The following is a 23,576-nucleotide window of genomic DNA, read 5'->3' on the forward strand; positions in this document are numbered from 1 at the left end:
CGCCTCGCGGAGCGACTCACAAGCGGTAGGTGCCGCCTCGGCTGCGCGGGAACGGCCCCGGGCCGAACAGAACTGGGCTCGCGCGTGGGTGACCGGGGCAGCGCCGCAGAGCCCGAGCGTGGCCGGGCTCCGAGCTGGGGCGCGGCCAGTTGAGAGTGGGGAGGGGCTTATCTGCTTCGCGGCTCAGCCCCTGCGCCGCCCGCCAGCCCCAGGGGGCGCTGAGCGGGTGGGTTTGAAACCGCCAAGAGATCGCCGTGGACGGTGCTTCTGGGTGGCGGTGTGATGCCCCGTGCAGGAATAAGGCTGCGCCTCATTTCAAACGCCTGTGCTCCTTCTCTGGGACCCCTCCAGCAGTTTCCCGGCGCCAGCCCGAGGGTGGGATACAGCAAGCTCGGGGGCGGGGGGGCAGCCTTGCTGCTAGTCCTATTTTACAAACGGGTCTTTGCTTTCTTCCGGAAGAAGTGAGCTCTATAGTCTTCTGCAGTCCGCCACACATAACTTCCTTTTAAACTGGAGTCACCCCTCTATAGCTTCTCCTTGCTTTCCACAAGCTGGGCCTCTGTTTGGAGGTGAGGGGAGCTCTGGGCAAGTAACTGGGTTTACCTTTGATGAGATGGCTTGCAAATTGCACTTCTGTAAGTGGAAGGCGTTGGGGTTTGCTTCCTTCCTTCTTCACAGCTAGCAGTATGTTTCCTCCAAATTTACAGATGAGGCTGGAGCACCCAAGCAGAGGTTTAGGATGAGTTCTGTGAAAGGATATTGGTGTTGCAACACCAAGCATTTCAGGGCCCTAGGAAATCACAGGCACTGTGCTGCAGGCCTTGAAGATTAAGGCTTGATCTACATTTCTAAAATTAAAGGGATGCTGATACAAGTGTTTTAATGTGAAGTGTGCCCGCAGCAGGAATGCTGAGAGAGAGCTGTTCCAGTGCTCCAGGTAAACCACATCCACCATGGGAGTAGCTGAAGGCACTGGGAGCTGGAGCCTTTTTACACTGGTGCGTTACAGCACTGTAACTTGCTTCATGGGGGAGGAGGGATAGAGGGAAGATTTGGGATTTGTTATGCCCCTGAGCCAGAAAGTTGCAGCACAGTAAAGTTGCAATATAGATTTAAGGCAGGTCTACACTTGGGGATAAATTCAAGTTATGACCTGCAACTCCAGCTACTTTACACTGGGGTCAGTGTACCAGGATTCGAACTTTGGCACTATCTTCACAGTGGGAGGTTGACAGGAGAAACTCTCTCATTGATTTTTCTCCGGGTAGATCTACACTAGGGAGCAAAATCAATCTCAGATATGGAATTCTAGTTATGCCATTAGCATAGCTAGAATCGACACAACGGAATCGACTTTGTCCTAGTGTAGTTCAGGGCTCTTCAGGCTCGCGCCAACCTCCCTTACTCTACGCAATAGCATGAAGTACCAGGATTGACAGCTGAGCCCAGAGAGATCGATTTTTGCCACATCTTAAAACACGCAGCACAATCGACTTCTGGAAGATCAATCTGCCTGTGGCAATCTTCTGGTGAGTACAGATTCGCCTTTACCCCTCACAAGGGGTGCTGGGGTTAAGCAGGATGCCTTGAATGTTTGATTTACAGCATCCCTACCGCACACGCTAAATCAAATCCTGGAATATAGCCCTTCGGAGTAGCAATCTGCGCATAGGTGTAAGTGTGCCTCTAGCCTCTGAGTTAGGTGCCTCAGCTTCCTATGCAATAAAAGAGGAGAAATGGGCACCAGAGAATGGTGATCTCCCAAGTCAGCATGCTAGCCACGTAATCTAACCAGTGGGAGACACTGATAACATGGCAAGAGGTGTAGGGGAATAAGGTATGGCAAGGGAAGAGATAAGCCCATTGCTCAGAGTAGCTGCCCAAGTCTAGGCTCTTTGTCTTGTGTCTTGACTAGTGATCACCAAACACGGTAAGATGAGCACTTGGCTGCCTGAGTTGCATGAAGGAAAACAGAGGAGGACCACCTCTTTTATAACCTTTTGCCCGAGTAGATAGAGAACTTGTCAGGCAGTGGCACGGGCAGGGAGGAACCACTGCTTCAGATCCCACATCCTTCTCATGAGGCAAAAGGGATCAGCCAACTCTCAGGTCAGTGCTCTAATCACAAAGTTATGGAATGCTGGGCTTTCTCAATCGCTCTTATTGAAGTGGTTTCACTTGAACTGAACAATGGAATGAGTAAATATTAGTAGAGCCAGAAAGAACTAGAACCACTCTCTAGCTGTGCGGGAAGGACGCTCCCCTCAGCGGTTGCAGTTCCTGGGCAAATCCTTTCTCTCCATCAGGCAGAGGTGGTCATCTGCAGGAGAATTTTCAATATCCTGGCTGGCTACCTTATGCAGTAGGCTAATGATTCTAAGGGATGTTGTCTTCCTCAGCCCTCCTGCCCCAGCTATTCCATGTTAGTTTGCCCGAGGAGGTCAAAGGGGGTAGTTATGCTCAGAGGTCACCTACTGGACAGGTGCCTGCTGGTGACTAGGGTGCATGCAGGAAACAGGTGTCAGAACACCTATTAATAAGGAGGTAGTACTGTGTGTACTCAAGCAGGAGGTAGACTTCTGGATGCTCAGAGAACAGAATGGAGGGTAGTGTAAAGGCTTCCTTTTAAATATAGGGTCATGCAGCTTCTCCTCTGGAAATCATGGAGAAAATTGGCTACTGTTTCAGTAAACAGAAAACTGGGAATGATGTAAAGACATCACAACTCCTCAGCCACTGAGTGGAGGATGGAAAATATTAATGGATCTTTGTGGGAGCCAAGTTATGGGAGCAATGGAATATGGTCTGCATATCTCCCATTAAGATAGAAGCAAGTCCTGGAATCAATTGTTTTAGAATTGGAATTGTTCTGTCAATATTTTTTAAAAATTTTTTAAAACAATCCTTTTCTGGAAAAGCAATGCATCGGAGCATATTCATGTCCGTAGTATTTACTTTCAAGACAACATAATTTACCAAAAGCAGTTGACTTATATTCTACTTGTGAAGTAAATTCACAGTAGAATGATTTAAGTAGTAAGATGTCAGCTTGTAATATCATGCTTTGTAAATATGTTGAATATTGGCTTTGAAGTTTGGCTAATGTAATTTGATGTAGTAATACTGTCTTTTTATTTGTAGTCTTGCTTACCTTCCATTTCATAGGAGACTGGGAGTGAAACTGTAATGTGACATGGCAACCAACTTGCAGCTTTATAAGAAGAGTACATTTCCTCCTCTTCTGAATGTTTATCAGCCGCTGCATTGCAGGAATCAGGTAATCATTTTAAAAGATGTCAGACTTGTGAGTGAAATACTTCTTTAAAATGTGATAAATGGAAGAATTATTTGCATTCTGGGAGAATAGTTTTATTTAAGCAACATATACAATAATGGAGCACCAGTTCAGTTGATTGGAGGACCAGCTCAATCCTCTTGTCTATTGTGACTTGGTATTGCTGTTTGTGGTCCTTCACAGGAATTACACAAGACTTTGTCCTCCCATCCCTTCCCACCTCCAAGTTCAGTTCAGATGAAAATTACAAAACAAACAAGAAAGGAGTAAACTGTTGACCAACTGCTTTTCTGACGAGCTACTTGCTACCAAATACAGACTATTGTTTTGGGTCCGTGTGGCACACGGAGATAATTTTCTGTGCAAGAGCCTTACTTAGTAAATTCAAACTCTGAAGCCCTCACAGAAGGGTAACTTTAGTTGTCTCTGGCAAGTTTTGACTGAGCGTTCTTCCACTGCAAAAAGTCACTTTAAAATTTATTGGATATGACTTGGAATCTCTTATCAGAAGAGATCCAGAACTTTAATACAAAGGGTATCAAAATAAAACTATGATAGTGAAGTGTCAGATATTTTTATATAAATGTTTTTGTTTTGGCCAGAGTCCTGAAGAAGTAATTCCACTTTGAACTGAAACATTTTACTTATACATAGGCTCGTCAGAGTCCTTTGTGTCAGATGGGTATGCCTGCTGTCTTTCTGCTGAAAAGTGCTGTTCTTATAAATCATTTAGCTTGTTGGATGTGTACTGTAATATAATACACAAGATGCTATTAACAAGTGATTCACTGAGTATAGAAGTGGGAAAAATATATTAAGCCTTATAGTCTGACCGCCCTGACTGCTGATTTTTCCCTACAATACGTATAGCGAGCATCATTAAAAACTTGAAAACAACAAGAAGTCTTGTGGCACCTTACAGACTAACAGATATTTTGGAGCATCAGTTTTCGTGGGCAAAGACCCGCTTCATCAGATGCATGAGTCAGGGGGTGGTTTCAGAGGGGTATTTAAAGAGTGGGGTCCCAGTAAGACGGAGGGCCAGAGCTGGCAAGGTCTATTCAGCAAGGTGGAAATGACCCAGTATCAACAGTACTTATCAAAAGAGGAAAAAACAAGTCAGATCAGACAGGGGGATGTGAGCCTTTGTCAGAGTCTAATGAGGAGATATTAGCACCCGGAGCAGAGAAACTGCCTTTGTAAGCTGTGAGGCACTCCCAGTCTCTGTTTAATCTATAGTTAATGGAGTCAAATTTGCAAATAAATTGCAGCTCAGAGATTTGTCTCTCAATTTGATTTTTGAAATTTTTTTGGTTCAGAACTGTCACCCTTAAATCTGCCACTGAGTGTCCAGGGAGACTGAAGTGTTCCCCCACAGGCTTCTGTACGTTAGCATTCCTGAGGTCTGATTTATGTCCATTTATTCTTTTACGGAGAGACTGTCCAGTCTGGCCAATGTAAATTGCAGTGGGGCATTGCTGGCAAGTGATGGCATATGTTGTATTAGTAGATGTGCAGGTAAAGGAGCCCCTGATGGCATAGTTGGTGTTAGGTCCCGTGATGATGTCACAGGTGTAGATATGTGAGGTGAGTTGGCAGCGAGGACTGTTGCAGGGGCTGGTTCCAGGCCTAGAGTCACTGGTTTGTGATTTGTAGTGGCTGGTGAGGATGTGTTTAAGGTTGGCAGGCTGTCTGTAGGTGAGGACAGGCCTGCCTCCCAAGGTCTGTGAGAGTGAAAGATCATTGTTCAGGATGAGTTGCAGATCACTGATGATGCGCTGGAGAGGCCTTAGGTGGGGACTGTATGTGATGGTCAGTTGTGTTCTCTTGTTTTCCTTGCGAGGCCTGTCTTGTAGCAGGTGGCTTCTGGGTACCCGTCTGGCTCTATCAATCTGTTTCCTCGCTTCCTTAGGTGTGTGTTGTAGTTTGAGGAAAGCTTGGTAATGGTCTTGTAGACGTTTGTCTCTGTCTGATGGATCAGAGTAAATAGGGTTGTACCTTAGTGCCTGGCTGTATACAATGGATTGTGTGGTGTGCCCTGGATGGAAGCTGGAGGCATGTAGATAAGAATAGTGGTCCATGGGTTTTCGCTATAGGGTGGTATTTATGTGATCGTCACTTATCTGCACAGTAGTGTCCAGGAAGTGAATTTCTTGTGTGGACTGGTCCAGGCTAAGGTTGATGGCGGGGTGGAAACTGTTAAAATCACAGTGGAACTCTTCAAGAGTCTCCTTCCCATGGGTTCAGGTGATGAAGATGTCATCAGTGTAGCTCAGGTAGAGGAGGGGCGCTAGGGGATGAGAACTGAGAAAACATTATTCCAGGTCACCCATAAAAAATGTTGGCATTCTGTGGGGCCATGCAGGTGCCCATAGCAGTGCCACTGATTTGAAGTTATAATTTGTCCCCAAATCTGAAATAGTTGTGGGTGAAGACAAAGTCATAAAGCTCCACCACCCTTTGTGCCTCGGTCTCATCAGGAATAATGTTCCTAACCGTTTGGAGTCCATATGTGGGATATTGGTGTAAAGGGCCTCTACATCCATGGTGGCCAGGATGGTGTTTTCAGGAAGGTCACCAATGGATTGTAGTTTCCTGAGGAAGTTGGTGGTATCTCGAAGAAAGCTGGGGGTGCTGGTAGCATAGTTTCTAAATTGAGTCCACATATCTGGACAATCCTGTGGTGAGGGTGCCAATGCCTGAGACGATGGGGCGTCTGGGATTTCCAGGTTTATGGATCTTGGGTAGCAGGTAGAATAAACCTGGTATGGGTTCAGACTCAGCATTCAGTGATCCAAGTACTTGCAGTGACCAGTCTCTTCCTGAAATTAAAACAGGAGATACGATGAAGTAGCAAAGGTTGCACTTTTTTTAAACAAGTGAGGCCCACAGTATCCCTTGGATTGACTTCTTCCCCCTTTCTGACATGCCCAGAAAAGATTGGCTCTGGAGCATGTTGGTTCACATCTCCATGGTTGACATGGTTAAAAGGGTGGTACTGAAAACTTGCCAGTTTTATGTGAGTATGTATGAGCCTTGTCCACTTGCACAGGAATTCTCTATGCTTAGTATAGGCAATTCCTTGAATGCTGTGGAGTACTGGGGTTAGTGAACTGTAGATCTTACAGCTATCTAAGGCAACTTGCAAGTTTTTAACAACTGCCACTGTATGAAGCAGAACTTATTATACTAGCTTACTTGTATTTTACATCCTAAGAAACTTAATTTTTCTTTTCTGCTGCTAGTGTCAGTATTATGCCTGCTCTGTAAACAGAGGTATGATTGCAGTTCACGCAGATCTACTTGTGCTTCCAATAACACAGCCAGCATGGCTAAAATATCAGTGAAGATGTGTTGTGGGTTTCAAGGAAAGCTTTCTGAGCATGCCTGGACCCCTGGATTTGTGCTTACATTGCCAACCTGTGCTAGGGTCTGTGAAAGGTATACAAGACATGCTTTTTCCTATGACTGAGTGAGCCGCTGTTGCCAGTCCTGGTCCTATAGTGAAAGACTAGGTATCAGGGACCCACAGGTGCAGCTTGTTGCACTGGGATCAGTTAGCCAATGATCCTGGCCTTCTACTTGGCTAAAGGCTCCAGGAGGCACCTTTTTAATTCCAGCAGCTGGACTTGGTCTCTGGCTGCTCAGTGGCATTCCACATTCTATAGCAGGACCGTTTCTGGGCCTGCTTCCTGCTCTCATCTTCTCCCTTGCCCCTATCCCTGGCTTCTGTTCCTGGTTTACTCCCCTTGACTCTTCCTCATGCTCTGCCTCATATCCTTGGTTCCCAGTTCCTGGCTGTCAGCTCCAGCTCACTTTATGGACTTGGTACTTGGCTTCTGACCATGTCTCTGACATGAGGCTCCTGATGTGCAGCGAGGCTCCATTTTGCTCATGGTACTTGGCAACATGGCTTCTGATTGGGGCTCTGTCTACTAGGCCTTGTCACTTCATAAGGTGATCCTCCCTCCTGACTGTTTGGAAAGAATGCCTATAGCCCAGCCCTTGTCCGAGGAAGAAATTCTCTCCCAGGACACAGCCAAAAAAACAAAAACAAACCTCCTACAAAGAACAGTCCAAGAATCAGAAATGCACTATTAGACACTATTGTGTGCCTGTCACCTCAGAAACTGCATAACAACAATATGGCAGTTACCAAAATGTAAATAATAGTGTGAAATGCAATGCTGTAAAAATCCAAATAGAAATTGTACAGGAAATTGCTAACGAGTGAGACAAAGACATGATTGCTCAGTGCTTTGTAAACTACCCAGGGAAAGAAAGTATTATTGGTTCATCAAGTTGCAGAATGTAATGCCCCAAACCAGTTCATAAAGCAGTTAAACTATTGCCACGAGTTAAATGTTTGTTTTGTAATATTACTTTGCACTTCTTTAAAGCTTTTCATATGAGGATCTAAAAACACTTCAAACCATTTGATGATGTAAGTTTCATAAACTTCCTTGGAAGTCAGGGAACTATTATTCTCGTTTAATGCTAAAACAAGTCATGTTACTATGAGTGACTTACCCAAGGTTGCATAATATGTCCGTGGGAGAGGCAAAGAGAACCCAGTTCTCCTGACTTTCTTTCCCCTGGTCTGGTCCTAAATATCCCTAGGAGCCTCCTAATGATATATAATCCCATTTAGCTAGTTAACCATTTAAATGTTAGGTTTAATCGGTTAACTGATTAAATGGGGCGGGGTGGTTGGGGAGGTCACTCCAGACTCGACGGGCTGGAGTGCTTCCTGCCTCCCACCTCTCCCCGCCACAGCCAGGAACTGCTCCAGTTGGGCTGCAGCGCCAAGGAATGGCGCTGCTGTGGGTGGGCTGGAGAGCCCCTACCTGCAGCACGCCCATGGCTGCTGTGGATGCAGGCTGTTCCAGCCAGGCTGGAGTGCCCTCACCCGTGGTTGGCCCTCGGGGCTGAAGCAACCCCCTGCCTGCAATGGTTTGGGGCCTGTTCGAATTTCTGCCGGTTAACTGTGGCCAGTAAGCCTCATCTGTTTAGGGTGAGGGTTATCGGTTAACCATTAACATCCTTACTTCGTCCACCTAGGACTCATGAAGTTTAAAAAAAAATTGCAGGTGGAACTACAAAGAATCAGTAGCTCTCACCAGTAACAAATAAATAGAGCAGAGAGTAGGTTTTGCTATAAATCTGTCTGCCGTCTTACATACAGTGAAGTTGAATATACTTATTGGGTTCCCTACCTTAAGAGTTTGATCTGCCTTCAGCTTTTTTTGCCCTATATTAGAGTTTGTGCTTAATGGAAACAAAAAGGTGATTTTTTTGCTCATAATGCACTAGCCTATTTTCACAATCAATTAAGTGTGTGGGACTAAATGACAGTCCCTTTGTGCCTATCTGAGAAAAATGTACTAAAAACTCTTGTTTAGGCTGTTGCAAAGTAACGGAGGTGAGTGAATGTTTCTTTGCTTCCAACCTTGCCTTCCATATTTAAGCATAGGGGTTCAGTTTTGCCCTCTGCTCTCTTGAAGTGTAGGCACACCGATTCTCTTCTGAAAAGGGAAGAGAATGCTGGTATTTATTTGTCACTACCATTTAGCTTATCAGTAGTTAATAGAAAAATTTTGAAAATAAGCCCTTGTTGGGGGTCTGAGAGAAATTCACATTCCCCTTTACAGTTGGTCACCTTCCAAATAAGGAGCAGCAGTACACTATAAGTACAACGAGAGATGACAGCATCAGCTTGCTGATGTACTTCACAGGCAGTATTGCCATGGTAACAAAGTGGTAAATATAGGCACTCATTGCAGAATGCAGAGCTAAAATACACGCTATCCTTCTTGTACTTTTATTACAGTAATGTAGAATTTTAAGGTCTCCATGATGAGCTAAGGAAAAACAGGTCTCCCTTATGTCCCATTCTGTAAATCAAGAATTAAGTGCCTCTGTACATGATGTGATGATGGTAATTAGAGCAGTCAGTAAACATTTATAGAGCTATCAATCACAGCATTATATCTTCCACATGAAAGCCCTGCTGTACTGCAAAGTGTCATCACAAGTAATGTATTCTGACATTTAATTTGTACAAGAACACCAAGTGTCTCCCTTCAACACTTTCTTCTGCTTATTTTGTTTCTATGAGGTCATTGTTTTGCAAATATTTGTACCACAGTACTGCACAGAGGTCCCAGTCAGGATCCATTGTGTGAGGTATATGTGCATTATAGATGGAGCTGGTAGTGCTGCCAATTAGTTAAGATTGCCCAGTGTTTTTCTTTATAAAACTCTATTTTAGTTGCTTGAAATGTTGCTAAATATTAACCGCTAGAGATGCACTTTTCCACATGAGGTGTCTTTCACAAGCTGGATATTTTGAAAGTTTCCACCAAAATGGTTCAGCCATTTCAAGAATGAGGCTTGTGGAAAAATATGTTTTGTCCATGTGCCTTTTTCCTTTTATTTTTTTTAGTTCTCTCATTTTGTTGAAAAGCTCTAGCACCCCCATTCTCTGGTGCAGGGAACCAACATTTGGAAGGAGGGCTAATTTTGTATCAAGCATTTGTTTTTGTTATTCCTGTGGGAAAACTGCCTGTATTTGATCAAATTATAAACCTTAGCAAAATCTCATTTCACACATGCTGAATAGAATCTTGGTAGATCTTGGCAGCTAATTCTCCAAAGATTGCACCTGTGTGGACCACGCTGCAGCCTGGGGTTGCAAGATATTAGTATGAATTTCCCGACAGTTGCTGAGCCCAGGTGCTGCAGTCCAGAGTGAAAGTGAAGAAAGCAATCAAGAGCAGGAAGACTGTCGCTCCCATTCCCTCTGTGCTCCCCCAGTTGGTAACCAGGCAGTGAGGAGGAGGAAGAGACTGCTTGACTGCACTAGAATACAGAATGGACAAGAGTCAGACTTGGAGGTGGCATTGGAGGGAGTAAATAAGGACAAGGAGCCTGGTGGAAGAGACTGGAACTGAGATGAGGAACCTGACAGTGGAGCAAGGAAGAGCTACGACAGGGAAAGGAACAAGCTGGAGGGGAGAAGAGGGTCAGGCTTTGGGTGGGGGGCGGGGTGGATGCATTTCTAACTGCTCGTGTAGCCAACCCTCAGAACCTTGACTAGAACCCAGTATTCCTGAATCTCCCTGTTTCCCTCTTGTGAGGAAATATAGCTGAACCACACTGGCAGAGTGTATGTCTTCCCCCTCTTTTGTCTGGTCCTTGTGGAGGATAACAGCCGAGTACTGCTACTAGTTATGCTGGTATCTACAGTGGAAGAGGTCTGTGTAGAGGATTTAAAGATTTGAACCCTGCTAATGACCCATATGGGTGTTAGTTTGATGGCACATGACTGAATTTGTTTATTCAGTTTGCTTTTTTTTTTAAAATATAGGACAGTACACGCATATAGTTTGCAAAGTTAGGAAATGCTAGAATTAAGGTTTCTTGTACAGCCGTAATTGGCCTCTTTGTACAAACACATAGCATTAGTCTTTAAATACATAATCACATAGTAATTTTCTCTCAAGACCTCTACCTCATTCAGTGCACAGATTGATCAGCATTGGAGATAAATCACAGTTTTGTAGAGGAGGCGGCTCTTGGGTCCTGCCATAAATATTTTTACTACAGTTCCCTCTTCTAGAGAGAAGAAAATAACAAATTCTGTATACTGGTCATCAGCTGTAGTGGGCAGAGAATAGGCTTTAAAACTATTAGGCTACTTATTCATATTTACCATATAACTGGATACATCATAGCAGAATTATTGTGGTATTATTTACTGATCTTATGGTCAGGTAAAGGGCTTATTATGAACTGAGGTTTTGCTTGGTAGATGGCTTTCCTTATATGTTATGTGCTATAGAGTTTCAAGATTGTAATCTGTAAGGATCATGTGACCCATTGGTTTTACAGTAAGTTGAAAAACTGACCAAGGCACATTCCTGTTGCTTATCTGTAAGCGCTACATGTTTCTGTAAAACTGCATGTGACTTTCAGGGCCAGGTTTTCAAAAATGGCCTCCAGGTTTTTATCTGCAAATGTGTTTGTGCAAAACACTGCAGGTATGTATGAAAGAAGGATTTGTACAGACTGTCACATCTCCCATACTTTATGAAAATTGCTTTCTGAATGTGAATAGGCATACATCAAAGACCATTTAGACCAGGGACGTCCAACACGTGGCCTGTGGGCCAGAGTCTGTCCTGCGGAGACTTTTCATTCAGCCTGAGGACCCAGCAGCGGTCCCATTTTGAAAGCTGGCAAAGTGGCTCTGAGCCTCATGTGGCTTTTTAAGGAGCCATTTGCAGCTCCAGATGCTACCACCGCTCACTCCTTTTCTGGCTGCCTGCCCTGCCATGCTGAAAGAGTAGAACTCAATTTAATTGGTTTAATGGCTGGCAGAGGGGAGCCAGATATTCAAACAATTAAATTGAGTCCCATTATTTTAGTGCAGCAGTGCAGAGAGACGAATGTGCTGCAGATGGGGGAAGGCATTAGGAAGGCTAGAGAGAGCTGTGCCACCATGCTGAGGAGGAGACAGTGTCCTGGAGAAGGTGCAGTGGGAGGCAGCAGCATGCAGAACTCCTATGTGAAGTAAGTTAATCCTGGGTCTGGAGCTGAGAGGGGTTAAGCCCTGGGGGTAGGGTGGGGGGTGGTTTGAGGCTAAAAGAGTTTAAGCCTGGGATGTGGGGCACAGGTTTGAGGCTATTTTGTGGTCAGCCCCCCCGCCCCAGGAACATGTGAAAAATTGCCGCATGGCCCCTGATGAGAAAAGGCTGGCCACCACCGATTTAGACTAAACACCTCTTGTGACATCAGTTTTAATGGTACGGTCTTCTGAAAGTGTATATCCTATTTTTGTTCATGTGTCACTATTGTGTTTAAAGGTAGACCTATGAAATGTGGATCTGTGTATAATTCTAAATGTGCTAATGAGGGCCATTCCTGATGCTCCAAAAACCTAATGGCTTCATGATCATCTCAATGACCTGTGAATAGTCTTGTTGGTCCTGTAAGTGCAAATGGTGGTTGGTTCTAGAAAGACATGTGACCATACAACCTCCTATCTATTTAGTATGTGGGTGCTGCGATCCAAGTGACTGCATTACAAAATCTGTCCTGGATCTTCCTGGTTCTGTTATGGTGGCATATGATCGTATAGTAATAATGAAGTGAGTTCTACACTACTGTTTATTTTGTTAACTTGTTTAAACTCCATACCTAAGACAGGCAATACATAATCTAAAACAAACAGTAGCAAAAATGTTGTAACTGTGACATTGGGCAATGTTAGTTCATATGGAGTCACTGTGGTAGTACATGCATGCCATGGAGTGAGTTCAGCAGACGAGTGAGTGAAGGAAAGAGCTACATTAATGCAGCTAGTCTGATTCATATCTGGTTTAAATATTGTGTTTTCACTGGCTTCATATAATTGCAGGTCTGAATTTTGTTTAGGCACATCAATGTAGATTTTATTGCTTTAACAGATATGCATCCATTGAAATTTCTTTTTTCATGGTGTATGTTTGTATGATCCTGCACGTGTATGAATGAATTTTGCAAAATTCCATTGTTACATCAATTATGCTAGTTTCTTTCCCTTCCTTCCTTTACAAGTTATTTCCTTACCTGCCTGCTTGGAATTGAATCCCACTCAGTTGTCATAGAACAGAGTGTGTAGTTTGATAGCACAAAGAAACAGTAAACCCTTGATTTGACGGTCCCCGATTTGGTGGACTTGTTCCTGAAGTCCTCTGGGGACTGTAAAATCCTAAATTCCTCCATCCCCACCCACACCCCCCACAAAAAAGTAAAGGGACTTATATCTGCTGTGACCTGGAGGAGATGCCACCTCCTCCCTCAGAGCTGGCATGCAGTGCTCCCACCAGGGGGACGGGGTGTATGTGGGCAGATGGCACTCGCACCCCACTCCTAGTGGGAGGAGCGTGTGGCATGTCCGGTGGCAGTTCCTTCAGGCTGTGGCTCCTCCAGGTGGCTGGATCCCCACCTGGCTGGCACCTTGCTGTGCGCGGCTCAAGTGGCCCTGCCATGTTTGGCTGGAACTGCCTCCCCGCGCACGACTTGAGGCATCCCGCTTCCAGCTGCATGCAGCAGGCCTGCTCTAGTCATGAGCAGCAGGGCGCTTCACGCTGTGCCTAACAGGGCCACTCCAGCCATGCTATCGGGGTGCTTCTAGCTGCACGCAGCAAGGCACTTTCAGCTGCGTGTGATGAGGTGCAAGCCTTGCGGGGGTCCGGCGGCTCCTCCAGTGGCTGTCTGGTAAGTTAGGTGTGGTGTTTTTTTTTTCCTTGGGAGCCTGGTGGGGGGCAGTAAACGCCCACACTGGACAGACCTTTGGGAACAACGGACAAACCTCTTCCCCTAATTGGTCTGTTAAATCGAGTATTTATTGTACATACAAAATAGTATGTATTGCATCTGGGCAGCCCAAATGAATGACTATAAAGGGGACTCAAGCATTGCTTTGCTTCCAAAAATTCACTGAGTCCTGGTCTACACCACTGTTCCTCAACCCTTTTTTTTTTTTTATATAAATAAAATACCACTTTTTAAAAAAAAAAAAAAAATTACAAGTATCCCCAGTACCCACCATTTCCAGACATGCAAAATTTTTTCTACCATTTCAACCCATGTATTTAAACAACTTGTATAAAGGTGTCATTTCATACAGTGAGTAGATAATGTGTCACAGCAAGTCATGCAGGGGGCATTGGGGGTACACTTCCGCTTGTGGTAAGGCCCAGTTTAAGATGGTCACAATTGTAACTGCATGCTTTTCTTATCTCAGAAGAATTTCCACTTCCTCCACTGGTGAGTGGTTTTTTCACTTCAGGTTTTCCTGCGTCGTATATTTCTGACACCGTTTCCTGTGTACTACTGTCTTCCAGATCTGCAGGTTTTTTTCTTTTGTTTTCACAAGGAATTGATGATGGATTTTAAACACTTTCAGGTGCATTTATAAAAAAACTAAACTAAAATTATACTAATTGCAATTTTATCACTTACTTCAGATAACAAGCATAATATTCCAGAGCCCCAGGCACCCCCACCCGCTTTAACCCAATTCCTCCTCCCCTCCTCCAGAGCCAGGCACCTCCAGGTCCCCTGCTTTAACCCACTCTTACCTTCCCTCCTCCAGAGCCTGCTATAGTCCAGTGCCCGTGACACACTGGAGCCAATGATGCCACCTCCATCACCGTTGCCGCTGCCACATGCTTCTCCTTCCAAGTGCTGGAGAGGGATGCATGTGCAGAGTAACGCCTGGTGCTCCCGCAGCTCCCAGCATTTCATTGCTCAAACAGCTGCATGAGGCTCCAGAGCATGTATCCCTCAAACTTCCCTCGTGTACTCTTAAGGGTACGCGTAACACACATAACACACATTGAGAAACACTGGTCTGTGCTGTGAGGCTAGGTCAAAGTTAGCCAAGGTAGGTGGATTTTTGTAAGGAAAAAGTCTATAACACAAAGCTCCTTCTGCTGACTTTCAGGGCATTTAAAGCAATTTTTGTACGCTCCTAGATGAGGAGTACAGCTAAATTGGATGTGGCATGGTCAATATTGGAATGGCACAGATACAGCACTGTAAAGGTTGATGTTTTTGGACTCTACCTTAACCCAATGGGACAGCTCTGACCAGTACTTTCAACTCTGCTGCACTTCCAAGTACACAGGAAAAGCCCTGGGACATTTTGAATTTCATTTCCTGTTGGACCAGCATGGCAATGAATGCCCAGGGTCACAAACGAATTTCAGCATGGAGTGTGCAGGAGATCCTGAATCTGTGGAAAGAGCTGAAGAAAAGCTGAAGAAATATCTCTGCCAAATTGCACAGAACATGGTGGAAAAAAGATACACCAGGGACATCCAGCGGTACCATGTGAAAATAAAGCAGCTTAGGCAAGCCTACCAGAAGACAAAAGAGGCAAATGATCAGTCCAGATCAGAGTGGCAAACTTGCTGCTTCTGTGACCAGCTGTGAGGGGATCTATGTGGGGACACCAACCATTGCCCCAAAGCTGTCTATGAGCAGAATCTTTGTTTTTGTCAACTGCATTTGGAGAAGGGAGTACTGAACAAGCCAGCACACATACTGCAGGGGCCACTTTAAAGGCAACATACATAATTGTCACATCACTGTCTGGTCATTCATTAAACTAGTTTTCAAAGCCTTTCTGATGTGTGCTACCCCTCGATCAATTCGCCTTATTGCCTTGGTGTCTTGCTGCTCATAATTAGCAGCTAGACCATCTGCATTTACTCTCCACCCACCAGCAAATTTTCCCCCATACCATCACAGATATTATGGAGCACAGGTTTTTGACCACAACAGTGGGAATGTTGCTGAGTTCTAACCTAGTCAGTAGATGCCGACAGCCTGCCTTTAGACTGTCAAAGCCACATTCTACCACCATTCTGCACTTGCTCAGCCTATAGTTGAACTGTTGCTTGTTGCAGTCCAGGCCGCCTCTGTATGGCTTTATGAACCATGGGAGCAAAGTGTAGGCTGGGTCTACAAGGACAACTATTGGCACTTCAACTTCCCCGATGGTAATTTTCTGGTCTGGAAAGAAAGTTCCATTTTACCGCTTTCGGAAGAGGTCGAAATTCCTGAAGATGTGCACATCATGTACCTTTCTTAACTATCTCCCATTTGTATCAGTGAAGTGGCCCTTGTGATCTATTAGCACCTGCAACACCACAGAGAAGTACCTCTTGCAGTTTATACACTCTGGGGCAAGGTGGTCTGGTACCTAGAGAGCTCCTGTTGCTCCACCACAGTTAGGCAATCCCACCACAGCAAAGCCTTCCACTATGTCTGGCACATTTCCCAGAGTCACTGTCCTTTGTAGCAGAAGGGTATTGATAGCCTTGGCCCCTTGGATCGCAGCAGCCCCCACTATAGTCTTACTTATTCAGAATTGATTGTTCAGTGACTAGTAGGTGTCTGGCATTGCAGACTTCCACAGAGCTATTGCCATTTACTTCTCAGCTGTCAGAGCTGGTCTCATTCTGGTACTGCTGTGCTTTAGGGTGAGAGAAGGCAATTCACAGAGATCCATGAAGGGTGATCTTATGCATGTGTAAGTTTTGCAGCCACTGTGGCTCATCGTGCCATACCCACCTAACTGTGGTCCCACCAGTTTGCGCTTGTCCCCTGGGACCAGAATCAGAATTCCGCTGTGTCAGTAGGATTGACCACTGCCAGCATATACCTATTACTTCACTCGGTGAGTTACTGCATGTTTTGTGTTTGTGGCCTCCTCTCATGCTTGCTCATTCCAGTGTCTCCTGACTAAGCTCGGGAGAAACTGGAGCATAACGCATGAGATGTTTGCAGTGCTTGCCACAGCAGTTTGCAGCTGAGCAGAATTCATGCTATGCCATCTGCATGGAGAAGCCGGGTGGGGGGAGGAAGCTTGCTATAAGATTGTTTACCATCACTTTTGAGCAGGGAGAGCAGGAGGAAATAAAGGTGTTATGGGAGGCTGATGAGCTGTACCCATAACCACTTGGTGCATTGTTTTAATCCCCTCAGCAAGTTCCAAGCAAGGCACTGGGAGCCTCACCCAGAATGCAAAGGTGTGGCAGGAATGTGGGATGTCTACCCACAATGCAGCCCTGTTAATGTCCAAGCAGCCACACTACTGGCAATGTACTCCATTGACCTCGTGCCCAGTAAACCCAGGCACATGGGACTTGTAAATTCAGGTGGTATAAAACTGGCCTTACTAAGTTTGACTTGTTCTCCTAGTGTAGACGTACAGGTTACTAAATAACTAAGGGTAACAGACTTTTGCAGTAATAGGTCACCATTTTACTTCAAGCCCTCTTATTTTGGGGACAGAACACCAGAAGTGGATTTTCTTGCTTTGAGCAAAATGAGTAGCCAGACCCATGATGATGATTCCTCATTCAGATATAGGTGTACTGTTCCTCTCACAATATATTTACTATATTATCTGTGCCCACTATAATGTCAATACCTTCCTTTACAGACAAAACACAGGAGCTTCCCTGAAGTCTATCAGTTAGCTTATTTCCAACGTGATCCAACTGGGAGTAGGTGGAACTGCCAAAGAGTGGAGAGGGGGAGAGGGTAAGATAGGGCTGACATAAAATAACTAAACAAATGCTCAGTGAAGATAATTGCATGCCATGATGCAATCATCATATCTACACCTAACTGGCCGGTTTCATATCGCTGTGATGGAAGAGGAGATAGGTGATTTGACTTTGGAGACCAGCTTGGGAAGGATATTCTGTTCTGGGGAGTGGGTGGGGCAAAAGGAACAGACACAACTGTGAGATGAGTGGCCAAACAGGGTGTTGAGTCGGTCTTCCTTTGGAGAAGGAAAGTTCCAAGAATTGCACTGAGACGGTCTGAGAAGACAACTCCAAAAGCAGTGGTAAAACATACAGTTCCCAGATTTCTGCGGAACAGCTGCATCCAACCTCTAAGCGAGGGGTTCTCAAACTTTACTATACTTCTGACAACAACTACTGCATGATCCCAGAAGGGGAAACCAAAGCCCAAGCTCTGCTGCCCCTGGTGAGGGTCAGGCAAAGCCAAAGTATAAAGGTTTCATCCCTGGGTGCAGTGCCTTAACCGGAGCCCTGAAGCCCAGGCTTTGGCTTCAGCCCTGGCAGCAGTGCTCTGACTTTGGCTTCTCACTCCAGCAAGTCAGGCACCAGCCCTGGTGACCCTGCTAAAACGGGGCCCTGACCCAGCCTCTCCATGCTAATCGAAGGAAGGTACTACAGGTTGGGCCTCCCTGGCTTGTCATCCTCGGGACCTGACTGGTCCCAAACCAGGGAGGTTGCTGGACCCAGGGATGTCAATGCCAGCCCCTCTGCTCCCAGCCCCCAGGCTTCCAGACAGGCTACCACCCTCCACTTTGAGCCACCAGCTGCTCAGCTATGCGCCACTCCTGGCCGCTGGGCTCCCTGTGGCTGATCCCCCTGCTAGGCTACAGCCACTGAGATCCCGGCTGTGGCGGGGGTGCTCATCTGGAAACATGCAACACTGATTTATCTTCCTGAATGCTCCAACCCTGGAGCCCCCACAGGGTCCCTGACAATACCAGGCCATGGATGTTGCTGGACCAGAGAGTCCCGGACAAGAGAGGTTCAACCAGTATTACGCACTTGAGAGGATTAAAGAGCATGTTTAGGCAGTCAGTCATGCTCTCTCCAGACAGGACCCCAAGCCTCCCTCAGCCTGGATATAGAAATATCTGCATTGGTAATGGAAGCAATGTTTATTCCACTGAATCCCTTTCTCCGAGCCTTTGAGACAGTGTGCTAATGATTGCCTTCAAGCGTCATTCATGCACCTGGCTTGTCAGCCCATCAAAGGCAGTTAGCAGGGGTCTCCTGTGATGGTTTTGAGTTTATGCCTTCTGTAAAATTTTCTTCTCCCCTCAAATAGAGCTGGCTTCTGAGCAATGGCCGTGTTTTACATTTCCCTCACGTTTTTGCTATAGTTAGTTGGTGCATTTTGCCTGAAGCAGAGTTGTGGTCAGCTCAGGCTCTCTCCTTTTTGCCTTTGTTATGATTGCTGTGCTGTGGCAGTCTGCCTTTTTTCTAAATTCTCTCTTCACTCGCTGACCTTTCAGCGGGATCAGCGTGGCCAGGATTATGCATGTTTGCGGTATCCTTGGTAGCAAGGAATTACTTGTAATGCAAAGGGGGATTCTTCCCACTGTGAGCAATGTGCTTATTGACAGATTTTTTGTAAATAGGAAGAAAGACAATTGTCTGGGTTTTGTTTTTGACAAATCCTTTTCAGACATAGGTCATTCTTAGTTTCCTACATTTTTAGCAAACTTTTGTCCTGTGTGCTTTGCTATTTGGTTTTATACAGTACTTTTCACTAACCACCAATATAAATTCAATGCTGTCCTGGACATACCATTACAACTGATTGTTTCATTGTGCAGAGTTGCACAAGAGGGTGTTTTGTTTTTTGTTTTTTAAATAGAACGTAATTCATTTCTGAGGCAGCAGTTTCCAATATTGGCTTTGGTCTCCTGTCAACAAAAGGTATGTGTTCCCACCAAATCTCAGACACCACATTTTTGCTACCTGGAGCAAAGGCACATAAATATTTTAATAGTACAACCAACCCACAATAAAACTTTTTCTTTTTGCCCTCTCAACTTTGAGTCACAGATTAATTTTTTTTTAAATGGGCTTATTTTAGATCCAAAACAGTTACATGCATGCTGCTCTCAAAATAGTTACCTTACCAATCAGGGCATTTTAAGTGTTGCCCTATGTGTTGATTGGTTTCTGTTGGGATCAGATTCCCAGGAATGTCTCCTTTTTCGGGGGTAAGGGAAGGAGAGCTCTTATGGGAGTAATTTAGAAACCTGGTGGGCCCATGAGCTGGGCCTAGTAAAGTCAAGGCTGGGTAACAAACAAACAAGCCACAGGTTTGTAATTTAAAAATAAACCAAGCACGAAGAAATTTCCATGGCCAAAATTTGTTAAATACAATGCCTTTGTTGCAGCCAGGTTTTCAAGTTCCAAACCCAGAGCTGCAACCCTAGAGTAGTCCAGACCAGGCTGATAGGTAGGGTAACCAGATGTCCTTTTTTAAAAGGACGGTCCTGTATGTACTCTCTTCCTCAGGTGTCCCTACTTTTTCTTAAAAATAGACAAATTGTCTTGTATTGCTCTGTCTCTCTCTCCACCCCTCAGTACTGGTGGGTCCTACTGCTGCTGCTATATAACTGAGTCTGGACTGAAAATTGTATAGATCTGAAAAAGTGGGTCTGTCCCACGAAAGCTCGTCACCTAGTAAATCATTTTGTTAGTCTTTAAAGTGCTACAGGACTGCTGTTTTGTTTGCTAGAATACAGACTAACACAGCTATCTGTTACCATCTACCAGCAGTGAGTTGCGGGCCAATGGCTGACAATAGGATGGGTGTGCAGGGCTGGTGGTCCGGCAAAGCTACCATGTGTGAGTCCACTCCCCCTGCTGGTCCCTCAGCGCAGTCCCTGCCACACTGCCTCCTCTGGAGCAGCAGCCCCCCTCCTGCCCCCCACCCCAATCCCATTTCCAGCCACCACTGACTGCTTGAGCCACGGCTGGTGAGTGTGGGCTGGCAGTGGCTGGTTACGTGTCACTTCTGCTGTCCACCCACTGGGCCTTTACATTCTTCCCCCTCACTGTCTTCTCCCTGCTGTGCCACGTCACACCCTTGCTCTTCCTTTATCTCCACTTGGTAGGGTGTGTATGACAAACCAGCCCCAGTCAGATCATTCGGCTCACCAATAGCTTGGCTGGCAGGCTCTTTCCTCTTCCACTGCCTCCGGCTGGATTGCCAGGCATGGAAAGCTCCTGGCCCTCTGGCTTGGGACACTGGCCAGGAGGAGACAAGCCCTGCATGTGCTAAACCCCAGCATAACACTGGCACAGGGAAGCTTTTCTGCCCATCAGCGAAATGCTGCAGTGGTGGGGAGGAAGCAGTTTCCAGCCTGTTTGTGCCATGGCTCTGCAGCAGCCCCCCAGGCAGCCACTTCACACAATGCCCCTGTGCCAGATCCTGCCCCCAAGGTAGTGAGGGGCTGCTCTGCTCCTTAGGCATCCTCACCTGCTGCGCCTCCTCTCTGGTTTGCTGAAGCCCCTGCAGTCAGGTTCCCTGGGCCCTGGTGCATAATGCAGCGTTATGGCTTATCCCTTTCCTGCCCACACTGTAGTCAGAGGACAGGAGGTGGCTTGGTTATATCAGTAGCCAGCAATAGCTTGGAGGTGTTAGCTGCCTTTCTGTGGGCAGGAAGGGAGAAGCTGCTTCTAGTCCCAGGGGAGTGATGGGGATGGGGGACAGGGGAGAGAGAAGAGATGATATCTGCAAATATATGGGTCAAGTAAACCCTACCCTGTAATCTCCCTACCTCTCACCCCCTGTGGCTGGAAGCAGCTCCCATCCCTTCCCTCCTGTACAGTGTTGAAAGGCTGCTGGTGGCCGTGTTCTGGTGCGAACCCTCACAGAAATGTGGGGCGGGGGGGCCGTGACTTTGCATGCCCTCCCCATGTTGCCTTCGCAAGGTGTGATACCGGGTACCAGGAGAGCTGGGCCCATCCTGGGGGCCCAGCCAGGCATGGAGGGTGGAGAGCACTAGACAGGGAGAGTTGGGTCTGGTCAGTCGGCCATCTCCATCCCTGTGTGAGAGAGGTGTATGGGTGGGGGGGCGGAGAGAGAGTGTGTGTGTGTGTCATTTCTCCCCATGCAACCTTAAAGATAAGAAGGTCAATAAAAAAGACTCCCACTACTCAGGATTTCTTTTAACAGGGGCTCAGTCAACTTGACATTAACTGATGCTTTTCTGATGAGTCTTCTCTGCCACTCCTTTGCTAGGGGGCACAATGCCTCCTAATGGTAGCACTTCTAAACTAGATGCATCCCAAAGTAGTTTACAAACTGTGTAATGTGAGCAACAACATCACTGAACTACCTGTGGGACAGACTACAGCAACTGTGTCAGTGTGTCAGAAACACTACTTCATACGTGAACTCAGTCTCACAGATTTTCCTAAAATAAATAATATGATCTGCCCTTATGCAAGTTACTACCATATTGTATGAGCATAAGCTTTCGTGGGCAAAGACCCACTTCGTCAGATGCAGGTAGTGGAAACTTGCAGAGGCAGGTATAAATATGTAGGCCAGAGCAAGGCTGGAGATTACGAGGTTAACTCAGTCAGGGAGGGTGAGGCCTACTATCAGCAGTTGATCTGGAGGTGTCTTATTGTATATCTGGAAACAAAAATATTGCTATTCTGTTGGTTTTTGTCTGAATCTCATGTTGATAAAGGTAAGGAACTGCATGGTTCTGACTGACTGCCACTGAACTCCTTTGAATACGAGTAATTTTACCAAGCCTCCCATATTCAGCATAGGAAAATATGGTCAACCTGCTGATAGAAACACCAGTACTCACTCACTCACATTACTCTGCAACCAACAGCCTTCATTATCTGCAATTCCAATAAACATCTCAAAATCAAGGACTACCAGATCCTTACTTTAAACGTGTTCTCTAAATAGTGGGATCCTGATAATTTTGTATATTTATAGATTCTAAGGCCAGAATGGACCATTGTGATATCCCAGTCTGGCCTATTGTATACCACAGGCCATAGAACTTCCCCAAAATAATTCCTGCTTTTTAATAGTAACAGAGAGGTAGCCATGTTAGTCTGTACTCCAACAAAACAAAGCAGCAGAAATGTAGATGATATTGTTCTAGTGCTTTCAAATGACACTTGTATCATCATTCTCTGGACATCACCTTCTGAGATTATAAGAATTTGTGAAGTGTGTTTGGCCCATCAGTGCACATGACCACGTTCCTTTATTTGGAACTTGAGTCTTGTATGTGGAGGCAACCACATCTAGCAGGCTTTGGCTTCTGATAGGGATTGTAAAGTATGTGTGTGGAAACATCTACAGTTGGCTGGTGCAGCTTGAAAAATCCTGGTCTCTAGGACCAGTGTCTGAGGACTGCATTACTTCATGTGCTTGTGTCTTATTTTCAAAAGGAGTGGAAATATACATTACACTGTTGGTGATCTGGTTTAAATACATAGAGTGAAATCAGTTACTTAAAGCCATAGAAACAAAGAGTTCTTATACTAATTTATGTATGTTTTCTGGAATGCTTTACTAACCACTATTATTATTCAATAATAATGAGTGAAAAATATGGAGTAAGTTTTAGGAATAAGTAAATTCTCAGTCTGATCCAAGTATTAGCTCCACACTCCACGATTCTGAAAATTTAACTTGGGTTTATCTGGCTATTCTGTGATTTCAGTGAAAGAGACGTCTGTTATGCAGTAAAGAGGGTAAATATTATAAATTGTGGCACTTATCTTAACCATGACTGATCAGAGCCCATGTCTGACATCCATGTATTTCTGTCCAGAATGACAAAGTCCCCAAAAAGAGGATGAAAGATGACAATGGGAAGAAGGGAAACATCAAATCATCACTGAGTGATGAAGACAAAGAAGCTGCAATGAAATGGGCCCTGCTAGAGCAGGTAATTCCCGTACGATGTTTGCAGATAACTTAAACTAATATGTAAAAGAATTCCATAGTTAGAATATTTGGATGGCCAGAAGTCTAAGAGCTCTTTGTTATTATCCAGATGGGCTGTTGGATTCTCTGGTGGCTGTGCTTATTGGTTCCTTTGGCTGACAAAGGAGCTGATGCTCATTTTACCTTTATGTCATGTTTCATTAATTTCCAGGGGTTTTCCCCT

At 45.4% G+C, this 23,576-nt stretch overlaps 1 protein-coding gene across 1 annotated transcript in view; it reads left to right on the plus strand.

Moving 5' to 3' along the window:
- Positions 1–23,576, plus strand: part of LOC142010364 (uncharacterized) — a 115,395-nt gene continuing 91,819 nt past the window's right edge. Inside the window, exons 1-4 of the mRNA XM_074988681.1 lie at positions 1–25; positions 1,418–1,529; positions 3,142–3,277; positions 23,238–23,354. Of these exons, the coding sequence (XP_074844782.1) occupies positions 3,194–3,277; positions 23,238–23,354 (201 nt within the window). The 5' untranslated portion in view covers positions 1–25; positions 1,418–1,529; positions 3,142–3,193. The remainder of the gene's footprint in view (positions 26–1,417; positions 1,530–3,141; positions 3,278–23,237; positions 23,355–23,576) is intronic.

This window comes from Carettochelys insculpta, chromosome 3 (assembly GCF_033958435.1).
Source record: "Carettochelys insculpta isolate YL-2023 chromosome 3, ASM3395843v1, whole genome shotgun sequence".
Classification (NCBI taxonomy): domain Eukaryota; kingdom Metazoa; phylum Chordata; order Testudines; family Carettochelyidae; genus Carettochelys; species Carettochelys insculpta.